Source organism: Ovis canadensis, chromosome 15, assembly GCF_042477335.2.
Source record: "Ovis canadensis isolate MfBH-ARS-UI-01 breed Bighorn chromosome 15, ARS-UI_OviCan_v2, whole genome shotgun sequence".
Taxonomy (NCBI): Eukaryota; Metazoa; Chordata; class Mammalia; order Artiodactyla; family Bovidae; genus Ovis; species Ovis canadensis.
This window is the reverse complement of record NC_091259.1, coordinates 29,384,929-29,399,530: the sequence shown is the minus strand read 5'-3', so window position 1 is coordinate 29,399,530 and position 14,602 is coordinate 29,384,929. Positions and strand designations below refer to the sequence as shown.

The 14,602-nt window shown below is 41.9% G+C and overlaps 1 protein-coding gene across 1 annotated transcript; it reads right to left on the bottom strand.

Moving 5' to 3' along the window:
* Positions 1 to 6,714: 6,714 nt before the first annotated feature.
* POU2AF3 (POU class 2 homeobox associating factor 3) lies at positions 6,715 to 14,602 on the bottom strand. Its single transcript, XM_069555495.1, has 4 exons — positions 14,514 to 14,602; positions 10,389 to 10,443; positions 8,762 to 8,991; positions 6,715 to 7,387 (listed from the first exon to the last, which is right to left on the bottom strand). The coding sequence occupies exons 3-4, from the start codon at positions 8,828 to 8,830 to the stop codon at positions 7,022 to 7,024; spliced, it is 435 nt and encodes a 144-aa protein (XP_069411596.1). The 5' UTR covers positions 8,831 to 8,991; positions 10,389 to 10,443; positions 14,514 to 14,602; the 3' UTR covers positions 6,715 to 7,021.

The following is a 14,602-nucleotide window of genomic DNA, read 5'->3' as shown; positions in this document are numbered from 1 at the left end:
CACGTACAAATTTATCTCTTTCAGTTATCAGGGCAATCCTAGTAATTGAGTAACTTCCAGAAGAGCTCTTCTCAAAATCTGACTTTTTCAACCTCGAGTTACACAGCGCAGGAGAGATGTGGGCTTCACTAGGACAGACCTATGTGGGCTTTGACAGGTCTAGTCCTGACAGGCTAAAGGCGAATGTTTTCTCTTTGCTCCTGATCACCCAGGTGGAAATGAACAGATGTCTCTCTCACTCACATACACATATTTTCCAGGAACCAAGTGCACATTCTCTATCCATATTAAGCAAGAGAAACTGTTTTTGAATGGACACAGATTCCTGCCCTCAATGAGTTTAGAACTTTATTGTGCGAACCTGTCTCCTCTCAGATTTGTTCATCTTCCTGCTGTTGCTGCTGCCAAGTCGCTTCAGTCGTGTCCGACTCTGTGCGACCCCGTAGACGGCAGCCCACCAGGCTCCGCCATCTCTGGAATTCTCCAGGCAAGAACACTGGAGTGGGTTGCCATTTCCTTCTCCAATGCATGAAAGTGAAAAGCCAAAGTGAAGTTGCTCAGTCGTGTCCGACTCTTTGTGACCCCATGGACTGCAACCCACCAGGCTCCTCCGTCCATGGGATTTTCCAGGCAAGAGTACTGGAGTGGGGTGCCATTGCCAGCTCCTACATTTTACCCAAAGGCCTACCGGGAGTAAAAAATGGGTTACGTTCCCTGCCCTTTAAAGCACAGAGCCACCTAGCCCTGAATACCCCTCACCCTTGTCTTGCTGCACTAAAATCTAGTCATTAGGGCTTTGTGATACCCCGCCCCTGACCAACTCTTGTTTTTTCGGCAGGGCATCTGTACTCTTCATCCATATGAAGAAGTGAGGAAGTATGAAGGTTAATTTTCTTGAGCAGCCATACCAACATTGTGCAGGCATCACAGAGGGTTTGAGGATTTAGAAATTGTTGTAAGTCCATGTTTATTTTAATCTATAATATTCACAGTTTTCATTGGCTTTGATTCTAATTTATTTAACCTTCATCTTTCTAGAATGAATAATCACTTTAAAAACCATTTTCTACTGAAAAGAGGCACTGCATGGCCCCTCTCCTCAGCTCTGCCTGGCTCCATCATTCCAGCTATCTTTATCTGTACCTTGTTCTCTGATGTCCACTTGCAGTCTTAGGCCAGCTGCCAAATGTCACTGCTTTGGGCCATTGATTGAGGTAATGGTTTCCAAATGTTTACTACTTTAAACTTTATCTCATCTTATCTCTCTCAGGCTTTAAGGTTTGACCCTAATTTCCTAAGAATTTGAAAATCAGTCCATGTCCATCCTCCCAGTTTTAAATTTTAAAAATCACATCCTTATTTCTTGTGTGTTTTTAAATTTAATTTAAAATTTTTATTAGAGGATAATTGCTTTACAAGGTTGTGGACGTCTCTGCTGTACATCAATGCAAATCAGTCATCATCATATTTATATGCCCTTCCCTTTTGAGCCTTCGCCACGATTCCGCCCCTCTAGATCATTCAGTTCAGTTCAGTTGCTCAGATCAGTTGTGTCCGACTCTTTGCGACCCCATGAATTGCAGCATGCCAGGCCTCCCTGTCCATCACCAACTCCCGGAGTTCACTCAAACTCATGTCCATCGAGTCGGTGATGCCATCCAGCCATCTCATCCTCTGTCATCCCCTTCTCCTCCTGCCCCCAATCCCTCCTAGCATCAGAGTCTTTTCCAATGAGTCAACACTTCACATGAGGTGGCCAAAGTATTGGAGTTTCAGCTTTAGCATCATTCTTTCCAAAGAATACCCAGGACCGATCTCCTTTAGAATGGACTGTTTGGATCTCCTTGCAGTCCAAGGGACTCTCAAGAGTCTTCTCCAACACTGCAGTTCAAAAGCATCAATTCTTCGGCGCTCAGCTTTCTTCACAGTCCAACTCTCACATCCATACATGACCACTGGAAAAACCATAGCCTTGACTAGACGGACCTTTGTTGGCAAAGTAATGTCTCTGCTTTTGAATATGCTGTCTAGGGTGGTCATATCTAGATCATTACAGAGTGCCAAACTGGGCTCCCTGTGTTACAGAGTGGTTTCCAGCTAGCTATCTGTTTTATACATGATAGTGTATATATGTCAATGTTTCTGTCTCAATTTGTCCCACCCTCTCCTTCCCTTGCTGTGCCCACTAGTCCATTCTCTACGTCTCTCTTTTAAATTTTTGACTGGATTGTGAAGGTGTGTAATCAGTCTTGCACATGATAAGCACTTAATTAATGTTTTGTTTTATCAATGTCCCTGATGGTTCTGAATGGACTTCCCTGGTGGCTCAGACGGTAAAGCATCTGCCTACAATGAGGGAGACTCGTGTTCAACCCCTGTGTTGGGAAGATCTCCTGGAGAAGGAAATGGCAACCCATGCCAGTATTCTTGCCTGGAAAATCCCATGGGCGGAGAAACCTGGTAGGCTATAGTCCATGGGGTCGCAAAGAGTCAGACACAACTCAATGACTTCACTTTCACTTTCAATGGTTCTGAATAACAAAATTATTCATTCATTTGAACTTATATTTGTAAACTTATTAAATGTCTCTGTGGTATGAGGAACTGGCTACAAATATTCGTGTCCAGATACACATGCAACTTTTAGGGCAAAGATCAAATTCCAACTAGATTATTCTTCCACGTCTAATGCATGGAATGTATGCTGAGACTATTAGAAGTTCTGATTGTGGCATCAGATAAACAGAATTTGAGGACTCTGTCTTGATTTATAGGTTGTGTAACCATGGGCAAGTTATTTCATCTCTCAAAACAGCAATTTTATCATTGAGAAAAATGAGACCATTATAGTGTCTGTCTTGTGTGGTCGTTTGAAGATTAAATGAGATAGGGCCCACTGTGTTGGCCCACAGAAAGAACTCAGTCCATATAAGCTATTATTAAAGCTTCTGAGTTCTTCTAAGTTACAAGGGAACAATCCAGACACGGAATATCAGTGTTTTTTTGTTTTATTTTTTATTGGAGGATAATTGCTTTACAACATTGTATTGTTTTCTGCCATACATCCACATCAGTGTTTTAAGTGTAGACAGAGGACCACCTATATCAGAATCAACTTAGGACCCACTAAATGAAAAAAAAAAAAGAATCAACTTAGACACATCTAAACAGGCAGATGCCTGGGCCCTACCACTGACTTACTGATCATGCTTTCTCACAATGAGGTGCTGTTTAGTCACTCAGTCTTGCCCAAACCTTTTCGACACCATGGACTGTAGCACGCCAAACTTCCCTGTCCATCATTATCTCCTGGAGTTCGCTCACGTTTATTTCCATTGAGTCAGTGATGCCATCCAACCATCTCATTCTCTGTCGCCCCCTTCTCCTCTTGTTCTCAATCTTTCTCAGCATCAGGGCCTTTTCCAAAGAGTCTTCACATCAAGTGACCAAAGATTTGGAGCTTTAGCATCAACATCAGTCTTTCCATTGAATATTCAGAGCTGAGTTCCTTTAGGACTGACTGGTTTGATCTTTCTGTCTCAACGGACTCAACAGTTTTCTCCAGTGCCACAGTTTGAAAGCATCAATTCTTCAGTGCTCAGCCTTCTTTATTGTCCAACTCTCACAACTGTATGTGAGTGACTATTGGAAAAACCATAGCTTTGACCATGTGGACCTTTGTTGGCAAGATGATGTCTCTGCTTTTTAATACACTGTCTAGATGTGTCATAGCAAGGAGCATGCGTCTTTTAATTTCGTGGCTGCAATCACATCCACAGGGATTTTGGAGCCCCCCAAAATAGAATCTGTCACTGTTTTCACTTTTTCCCCATCTATTTGCCATGAAATGATGGGGTTGGATGCCATGATCTTCATTTTTTGAATGCTGAGTTTCAAGCCAGCTTTTTCACTCTCCTCTTTCACCTTCATCAAGAGGCTCTTTAGTTCCTCTGCTTTCTGCCATAAGGGTGGTGTCATCTGCATATCTGAGGTTATTGATATTTCTCCTGGCAATCTTGATTCCAGCTTGTGCTTCATCCAGCCTGTACTCTGCATAGAAGTTAAACAAGCAGGGTGACAAGTTAAACAAGCCTTGACGTACTCCTTTCCCAATTTTGAACCAGTTTGTTGTTCCATGTCCGGTTCTAACTGTTGCTTCTTAACCTGCATACAGGCTTTTCAGGAGATGGGTAATATGGTCTGGTACTTCCATTTCTGTAAGAATTTTCCACAGTTTGTTGTGATCCACATAGTCAAAAGCTTCAGCATAATCAATGAAGCGGAAGTAGATGTTTTTCTGGAATTCTCTTGATTTTTTTTTAATGATCCAGCGGATGTGGGCAATTTGATCTCTGGTTCCTCTGCCTTTTCTGAATCCTGCTTGAATATCTAGTATTTCTCAGTGCATATACTGCTGAAGCCTAGCTTGAAGGGTTTTGAACGTAATTTTGATAACAATTGTGAAATGAGTGCAATTATACGGTAATTTGAGCATTCATTGGTATTGCCTTTCTTTGGGACTGGAATGAAAACTGACCTTTTCCTGGGCACTTGTATTTTGTCCAGCTTCCTAGGCATCTATTGATGAGAAGCGTTCTGGGTTGTCTCAGAGCTGCTGTGCAGCTCCCGTGTCACTGTGTGAGCTGCAGTGGGTAAGAGGCTAGCTGGACTGTGTCCATTGACTTTGTAGCATGTCAGGTGTTTTGTGGCCTCAAATTTCTGCAAAGATCTTAAGGACCATTTTATATGCTTTGTGCTCAGTCATATCTGACTCTTTGCATCCCCATGGACTGTATATAGTCTGCCAGGCTCCTCTGCCCATGGGATTTTCCAGGTAAGAATATTGGAGTGGGGTGCCATTTGCTACTCCAGGGGATCTTCCCAACCCAGGGGATTGAACCAGCATCTCTTGCATCTCCTGCACTGGCAGGCAGATTCTTATCCACTATCACCACCTGTGAAGCCCATTTTAAAGTTGGAGTTATTCATCATAATACACAGTAGAGATATTAGCTCTTGTCTCACATTTTTTAAAAAAATGAATCTTTTTCCATGCCAGATTTAGGGGAAAATTAAAGGACATATGAAGAAAGAACCAGACACAAGGAAGCAGGAAGTGCTCTCAATTAACGCTGCAAGGTCACCGATTCAGAAAGCAGAGAATAGAAGTGGAGAATGAAAAAAAGAATGGCATCCAGGAAAGAGATTTTGGTGCCAACCACTGGACATCTGTGTGTTCTTTGCTCTTTGTCTCTTTGGGGCAGCTGCTGGGGGTGGGTACAAGGTGTGCAGGGGCTTTGGGCTGTGTGCACAGACATTTGTTGACAATAGACCAGTTTCAGTTTGGTTTGAAACTATTAAAATTTTATTTTTATTGGTGTCTCAGAAAGGCAGTGATTGTTCCGTTCCCCTGGCACATCTATCCCAGAGGCAGGTTGTAACTTGTCCTATTTGCCCAAGCCTTAGTAGAGTCCCCAGGGAAAGGACAGTCAGATGGTGTCAATTTGAAAGCAACTGTGTCTCCTGATCAAAAGAAACCCACTGAGGTGGAGGTTTGTCACCTGCTTCCCCTCCATCTTCCAGCTCTTGTGCTTGGCACCTTCTTTTCCTGTGGGCAGTCCGACCCAGCTGGAAAGTTCTGACTATTTGTAGGCAGCTGGGAACACAGTTTTGTGTCAACAGGGAGGTTGGGGTTTAATGGAGAATGATTCCTCAGGCTCCTGAGCAGTCTTTTACAAATGGCAGCTCAAACGTTTCACCAGTGGTGAGTAGGGAGCACCTCTTGGTATTTTTCAGACCCAAGAGCAGCCACTTATTGGCTGCGTGACAGTGGGCAGGTGACTTAACTTCTCTGAACCTCAGACTTCTCATTTTGCTATCAATGTTATTGTGAAGATTGAGATGATGTGTGAGAAGATCAACAGACAATTCTGGCACATAGGAAGGGCTCAGAAAATGGTAGCTGTGGCCAGTACCAATGGTACCAGTATTTCTTCCATTGTGCTGAACCTCAGGACATGGAAAATGCCCCCAGACCTCACTGTGGAGATGAAGTCCTGTGCCTTCATGCCTTCAACAAACAGAATTCAACAGTATAGTTTTAGGATAGATAACTTTAGTAGCTCCTTTTCACCTTGAAAGACAGTTGGCCTTGTTCAAACAGATTAATCAGAGGAAGTTCAATTGTAAATAACACGGTCAATCCTATAAATCAATCTGTAAAGAAGTGATGCATATTTAAAGACCTAAAGCAGAAATTCAGAAATAAAAGGTAACAAAGAACTGCATGGCAGCTCTCAAGAGAAAGATGAAGTATTTGCCCTTGAAGTTTACAAAACAGGATTTTGGATATGAAAAGAATTATCTACAGTTTAACCATGCTGTAGGTAAGATGTGCTTTTGGGGCATCTTAACCTTCCATTGACCAGTGATAGACACGAGAAACTAATGATTCATACACGCCTTTCTCAGATGTTACCCCAACACGTATACCCCCGTCTAATGGTGGAGGCTGAATGTCCCTCTTTAGCCATCACAGCTGTGTCTACCCTCCTTGCCCACAGGAGCCAAGGCACCTCACCGCATTAAAATAATTTTCAATCTGTGAACAAGAGGGATTAAATACTAAATAGTGATTCTTGATTTCTAGAATAACTTGATATTATTCATATCAGCTGGGGAATGACTAGTGGAAAATTTAAAAAACAAGCCAAATTTTAGTAATACAAAATTATTTATTAGTTAAAAAATTATCATTTGTTCGTTACACAAAAAAAGTAAAACAACCGAATGTTCCCTACAAAAATTTTAACCGTAAGCAGGAGTAGGAGTGGAACTATGACTGAGCCTAAGGACTCCGTCTTAATGCCTTAATTAGTGTCAGAAAACCAAAAACGGTGACATGTAAACTGCACCTGTGATACTTTGTTAGCAGGTTGTATATTTTGAGTTGTCATCTAGAAGTGGTAAAAAAGAAAAAATAGATGTAAGCATGTTATGTTCCAAATAGGCGTCATTTCTATTAACTGTAGCAAATGTCCCAATTTGCTTCCCTCTTATAGAAATCACTGCTTGCTGCTGCGGAGGGAGCGAAATTCACATAGTCTGTGCTGGGGTAGGAAAAGCAGTCTGAGGCTCTGAAGGCGTCCAAGCGTTCGGCCTCACAGGAGGCACAGCAGCAGATGGAGGCGGGGGAGAAGCTGTCATACTGGGCATGCGCGGGCGGGTGAGCGTAGGTGTAATCTCCTGACGGGTGGCCGCAGTTCCTGGTGTCCAGCTGGGGGACAGCGGTGTGGCTCTCCGCGGCGTATGAAGGCAGCTGAGCAGGACAGTAATTGTAGTCTAAAGAGCCAGAGAGAGTGGAGAAATCCGAAGGCGATTCTGGCGTCTAGAGAGGTGAAAACCAAGGACCAATAAGCGTGATAAATTAGACAGGATTAAAAGAACTGAATAGAGCGGATTTATTAACTCAAAGTAAAAGAACATTAGGGGTGAAAAAAAAAAGCACAACAAAACCATCCGACTCAACCCAAATCTGCAGAAGTAATTTTATTTGCTGGCTGTGTGATTTCATGACACCACATTCTCTATTTACCTATTTCTTTCCCAACAATAAATTGCCCTGCTTCACTGGCTTTCTTTGTTATAAGCATACTTTACAGGATGCTTTGTTCTTGAAACCACAAAATCCCATTGTGCCTGGTCACCTGCACATAGAATCTTGCTGTGTGCCTCGATGTAAGGGGCAAGTGGCAACCTGGATGTTTCTCCACACCCTTGACTGTGGAGAAGAAGGTGAACATAACACGGGGAGAGCTGGGATCCTCACGGAGCCACTGTTTGGGAGGCTCCAAGACTCCAAACTCCTGTTACAGGCACTGAAGTCTTGTCCTCTGTGGAGAAAGGTACTTTCTGCTCCCTCTTAAGCGGGTCCACGATTGTTACTGAGAAAGCCTAACTTGGAAGCTGGAAGAGAAGTGGATGTTTGGGTGGCCCCTGTGTGTATATCTTGTAGAGTTAATTTCTTATTCCCTTAAAATTCACTTATTTACATGGACTTTTGACAAACCAAAAGCAAGAAAGAATTTACATTAAAAAAACCTGTTTTTAAGGTTTAACAGTATCTAAAAGACATCTTCAACAATTGGTAACTACCAATGGAAGCCTCACTCCATTTAAACTGATAACACATTTTCAATAATTTAAGGTCCGATATGGACAATGCAAATGTTTTCAACTATTAGGGCTTCATTTTTCACCAACCATCTCAGACCAAAATGGGCTCTTGTGCCTGTACCAGACCAATACGACCAGTTAGGAGAGCCAATTAAGTGTCAAAATAAAACAGAAATAGCCCCTTATCAGATGACAGTTTGCCTTGTTGACACAGCCTTAATTCCATTTTCTAGAACTCAAAACTCCAAGGGCCATTGTTTAAATCAATGATTTTCAACGAAGAGAAGTCTGAATTTTACAGTTTAAAAACATTAAATGAATATTGCTGGGAAACCTCTTTTTATGGCCACACACCAATGTACTTGGGCATAGCTGACTCAGGAAATCGTGATTACGCATGTTTCCAGAGGTTTTTGCCCTTCAATGTGTGGCTATTTCTACCTCTATTGGGTTTTACATCAGTCTTTGCTGGCTTCCTGGATGATTTCCTTGTTGATAGCATTTGTATGATTTCTCACGAGATGATACAAACTCTCTGCCCCATAGTAGGCAATAACAGGTTTTGTAAAGAACAGAGATAAATTACCAGGCTCTGGTTAAAGCAGAAAGGGGCAGCTTGGAAGCTGTCTGGGAAATAGTGTGGAGTACTTTGCATGGAACTGAGCGAAGGATCCGGGTGTGTCTCTGGCTGAAGGTAGGAATCAAATATCTGGTCCAGAAAGCCTGGGCTTTCTTCACAAGAAACACAACTGGAAAATTCTCGGGGTTGGAAATAATTGGGTGTGGAAGGAATTGGTTCAGGCTCAAAATACAGTCCTAGAAGAAAAAGGAACAGGAGAGGTTTTGGTTTAAAAACTGCACTTACATATTTGAATGGAATTCTAGTCTATATTCTGAACATTTACTACATCTCGGGGGAAAAGGGGAAAGTTTGAGAAAAGTAAATAGGCAGGCAATTTGGATTTTTAAAGTTGCCTTAGTTAATTCAAGCCCAATGAAATGAATCTGATTAGTAACTAGGGGATTTATTCAGAAGGTGAAAAGAAAAGAATGGTGATCCAATTTCTGTCCAACTGTCACAGCCAAGCTCAAACTTTCACTGTCCAGTTTCTTGGACTATAAGGGCCAACACCCAGCCCCTATCTGCAGTCCACGTGAACCTCATCTCTCAAAAGTAAACTGTAGAGTTGCTTGAGGCTTTAAGAAAACTGATGCCATGGCAAATAATCCTCTTGATCTAGGGTTAATTGCTTTCTAAAAGTTTTCACACTGAGTGACTGAACTGAACTTATTTTGAGGAGTATTATAAATGACAACACAAATCATAAAAGGGAGAAACCAGGAATATAGAATACAAACTAGTATTATTTGTTTTATATTACAAAAAGCAAAAATGTTTTGTTAGTGAACACATTACGTTACACGTGATCAAGGAATTAATCTAAGGGATTAAATACCAAACAAGAATAGCTCTGAAAACATGACTCTTTTTCCATTTTACTATTAATAGGCCCCAAGTCTGATTATTATCCTGAAATGCTCAAAGAAGGCAGGCTTAGAGGAAGGACAGAACACTGGAGGTTTTGAAGTCTCAAGGCTCCTTTAAGGTTGTTAAAGTGGCACATTCAGTGGGGAGTTCCCATAGTACAGGTTTCCTTATAGATGACCTCCTTCAACTCTGAGCTGTGAGTGGCATGGGTAGGAGTGTTTATGTAATAGCGTTATTCGTAATGGGCTGAGAAAACACACTTGTTTGAACTGCTTTCTGGGAAGAGAGAAAAGAAGGGGAGGGAAGCCCCTGTCGGCTAGAAACTAAGTGAAACAAGAGCAAAGGCATTATTCTAGGACCTCGGGATGTTCTGTTTTCCACCTAATAGTACACTTAAAAGATAACAGCTTTCAGAAAGCAATTCTGATCTTTTAATCAAGATTAGTTACTTGGAAATGAGGACCTGGAACTAATGTGAGGAACAAGCTCTTGGGACAGAGTAGATAGCAGAGAATAGACAGTTCAGAAATGAGGACAAAATGTTGCACCTGTTTCCTTGCTGGGCTTATATTTGGAGTCACCATGCCTTTTTTTTCACCTTCTGATTGGTTGGATTCCAATTAAATGGTGGTGCCTATCTTAACCCCTGAATCAAGTACTAAAAGCCTTTCCAGATGGACTTTTGCAAGTGTTTTGAGGGAATTGTAAGGCTGGCTGTACTGACCTGCAGAAGATGGTGGGACTGGGTCTGAAAGGTGGACACTGTTGCCTCCGGACTGCTGCCAAAGTAAGATGACCACAAAGCAAAGTGAAATAAGAGTTCTTTAAAGGGAAAGCTAAAACATTTTGACATGAACTATGTTGCCTTCTACTTTAAGGTAAGCCAGATCCTTTCTTCTAAAAAAACTTGCTGATGTGAAATACAACCGATGTTATATCTTATTCAGATTCAACTTTTATTTTTGCTTGGGGATTTTTTTCTAATGTCTCCCACTTAAATTTTTATTAATTTTGATAAAAATTAATTTAAATGATTTTTATATTACATAAATGAACAGTGCAAGAAAACTCAGTAGAGTCTATTAAACTATTTAATTTAAAATTAATAAGGACTAACATTTATTTAATCCCAATTAGCTATAACTCAGTCAATCATTTCCTCAAAAGTTTCTTATACTATCTGTTGGCTTAATCCTGGATAGCTAAAAATAGTCACATGTTCTTCCTAGCTATGATATAACAAAATATTTTCTTAAAGTTGTAGTCAGTAGCCTGTAGCTTATCTACACTGTAGTTAATGGTTGGGAAATATTTTACTTCTCTGGACTTTTTATGCTATCTTCTATAAAATTTGCTTTTTTTCACCAATAAATACCTGAAGTTTACGAGTCTGTTCCTTTTAACTATTCAAAGTAAAGCAGCCTGTGTCCTTTGGTTAAATTAATAACTGTACTAATTGAGTAATTTAGGACTTTTTTATTTTAGGTTTCAGGTGGTGGCTTTAAAGTTTAAAGGGACCAGCATCGCTCCAAGAGTCTGTGCTAGGAAGCAGAGCTCCGCATGCCTGTCTCCTGTCTCGCGGGGTACACTCACAGCTGTACACTGAGCCCCTGGGAGCCTGCACAGTCAGTCGCTGCTGAAATAGGAGGTGGTGTTAATTTTGAAAATGATCCATGCTGTAATGTCATGAACCAGGAAGCTGGAATCCTTCACCAGCTCTTTATGCAAATATTTGGCTGCAGCTTGAGCTCAAGCACTTGGAAGGAGTGGGTTTTAAAAACTCGGCTTCATTGTAGAGCTCTCGTTAACCCCATTCCTCCCCCGGAATGGTCCCTTTGTAGACCTCCCCAGGTTATCTCCCTCAGGTATGTTTACAATATCCTACGTGATATTATCTTGCTAGTCATGGGTTCACTTTCTACTCTGCTCCAAGAATACAGTCTCCTCTCTCTAGATTTCAAACAGCGCAAAAATCTACAATCTATGATTTATAAAAACATATCTGTTTGAAAAAAATTATAGTAGAAAAGGGTAAATTATGTTTTTTGGTAAGTACTAATTCAAGTTTCTCTTTATCCTGTAGGTGAGAGAGTTATGTGTGTGTGTATGCGTGTATGTGTGTAGGGCTGTTTGTAAACTTATTCTGCTGAAGGAAGTTTTTGAAATGGACAAATCTGACATGCATTTGTGTCTCCTGGCACTACTGGATACCTTAACATTTGTCTCAATCTATAACTTCCATCCAGGATTGCTTTCTTAAAATTTCAAATTGTGGATACTACTTTGTCTTTATAACAAATTATGATAAATTTCTTCCTGCTTTACGTATTTGATAAAAAATCAACTCTTTCCTTGGCTTAATGCTTCCCAAATGTCTCCTTCAACCACTGAACAAATGGGAGATGATCTCTGTTAAACCAGAAGCAGGCATACATACACCATCCCCTGCTACCTGCCATCCGTGTCTACTGACTATACCTCCTAGGCTTCCTAGAATCCCAGATCCTTCTGCTGGTTCCCAGTGAGGAATTTTACATCTGACTCTCATAGTTAAATCATCTCTGTGTTACTCCTCCATGCCTGCGAGGACCTGGGTGGATATCATCTTCCAGAAAGCAAAGTTGGGGCCAGCTTTGCCCTGCATGTTCCTGCAAGGCACTGGTTTAGAAGTACTGCTTGATTATTTTTCAGAGAGGAATTCAGAAAAACTTAGATAAGTCAAACTGCTCTAGGGAATAGATACTGGTCAGATACACAAATGAAATGTTTCAGCCTTGCTTTCATTCCAGCAGCTAGCGAACAGGAAAACGAACAGGAAAACGGTGGCCAAACCAACCCAGAAGTGGCCAAGAATAATACAGTAGCCATGTGCAAGTGGGGCTTCTCCAGGTTGCAGCTGGAACAGAATGATACAAGGTGCCAAAGCCCCTTAATGAAAGATTACATTTTGTTAACATCCTGATGAATTTTTTTTTTCACCACTAGTATATCCCAGTTCCTTTGTTCCTGGGATTTTATTAATTTTAAAATAATCTCTGAAATAAAGGAGTTGGTAGTTAAGGCTACCAGACTCCTGCTCAGTACAGCCGGATCTGCAGGAAGATGAATTTAGGGAGCCAACAGGTGGGAAGGTTGTTTGTTTTTTTTTCTTTTCAAAGAATAAGCAGGTCTTGGTCCCACTTTTTGCTCTACCATTAGCAACTGTAAGGCTTTGAACTTTAGCTGTAATAGAGGCATACAGATCCCTGATCCACTCACCTCTCCTGGTTATTATAAGAACTAAAAGAAATAGTGAGTGTGCAAAAGTGCTTTAAAAGAACCACTGGAAAGCCCTCTACAAACGGAAGAAAGTTTAAAACTTTAGCATGAGCTGAAGTTCTACATATGGAGGTCCTGACTTTGCATGCATGCTCACTGGCTCAGAAGTGTCTGATTCTTTGCAACCCCACAGACTGTAGCCCACAGGCTCCTCTGTCCATGGGATTATCCAGGCAGGAATACTGGAGTGGGTTGCCATTTCCTCCTCCAGGGGATCTTCTTGATCCAGGGATTGAACCTACATCCCTGTGTCCCTTGCATTGGCAGGTGGATTTTTTTTTTTTTAACCACTGAGCTACCTGGGAAGCCCACCAACTTGACATCCAGCAAATATAAAATTTGTACTGCCCATGCCATATCACAGCAACCTCTAAACTCTGAGCAAAGGCTGTGAATGAACACTAGTGAATATCTGACTTTTAACTTCCGATTCTAATTTTATTTTAGCTCCTAATAATGATAGCTAACATGTATTGAGCACTTTCTAAGTGGAAAGTGTTCTTCTAAGTGTTTATGTGTAATAACGCATATACTCCTCACAAAATCCCATTATCTCCAGCTTAAAGATGAGGAAACCAAGACATGAGAGACTGAATAACTTGCTCAAGCCTTCACACAATGGAGGAACTGAGGTCTGAACCCAGTGCACTGGTTCTAGAACCTGTGTTCACCACGCTACGGGATCTGCATCTTCCCCAAAAGGCCCATTTTATGAAATCAGGCGTTGCACACAAACAGCACTGGACACAAAAACTGTTGTGGGACAGATGCCAATAAGCTGAAGACAGGACCAGTCTTACCACTGGCAATATGGGCCCATCCTTCGTATCTGAATCTACAGCCAAACCCACCCAAAGGCAACTGTGATCATGGGCTCTAATTGCCCTCTCTTGGAGGAAACCACCCTAGTTTATTTGGTTCTGCTGCTGAGCATTCTTGCTAGTATCTTCTGCTTTAGGATGCACATAAAGTGGTAGGTATCCTTATGACTGCCCAGGTCTATCTCATAACCCGGAAGTGCTTAAGGCTTCATCACATGTAAGGAGGTGGTTCTATATTCCAAGCTGTCTCCTCTGAGGCTACACAGCCCCTTTCAGCTGGGTAATTTCAGTGCTTGGGATCAGAAGAATGAGGACAGAGGGTGCAGTGAGGGGGAGGTTCCATGGAGAATCGCCCCATGAAGGGCTCCCTAAAAGGACATTTCTGGGAGAGATTTCCTTTGCCTATGTGAGGGCACATACACTATCTCCCTACAGAATAAGAACCTACTTACCTACTGGCTGCTTCTCTCCCTGCACTGGATCAACACGCTTGACTACGATCAGTGAGGTCTGGGCTCCCCCAAGTTCTGAGCCCCACAACATGTCTGTTCTCTGTGGTGAACTGGGATGAAGGTGGGCACAGGTGTTATAAGATCAGTTAAAGAAGGCCAGGTCTGGGGATGGTCACGGGAGGCCTCCTACACTTTCCCAGACACAGGGCAGAATGAAGCTGAACGCCATTTGGGAACAAGTGAAGGGTTTATGCTTACGGTTCCCCCCGAGGCTGCCTGGTGTGCCCTTCTCTGCCGCAGCAGCTCTTTCACCGTGATCTTCACCCGGACACCTTGGTACACCTTAG

Bases quoted from the DNA above. Each gene is read 5' to 3' on its own strand.
- POU2AF3 (XM_069555495.1), bottom strand. From the start codon at position 8,830: ATGCAAAGTACTCCACACTATTTCCCAGACAGCTTCCAAGCTGCCCCT. The intron at 7,388-8,761 runs GTAATTTATCTC...TCACCTCTCTAG, and splicing joins TCTGCTTTAACCAGAGCCTG to ACGCCAGAATCGCCTTCGGA.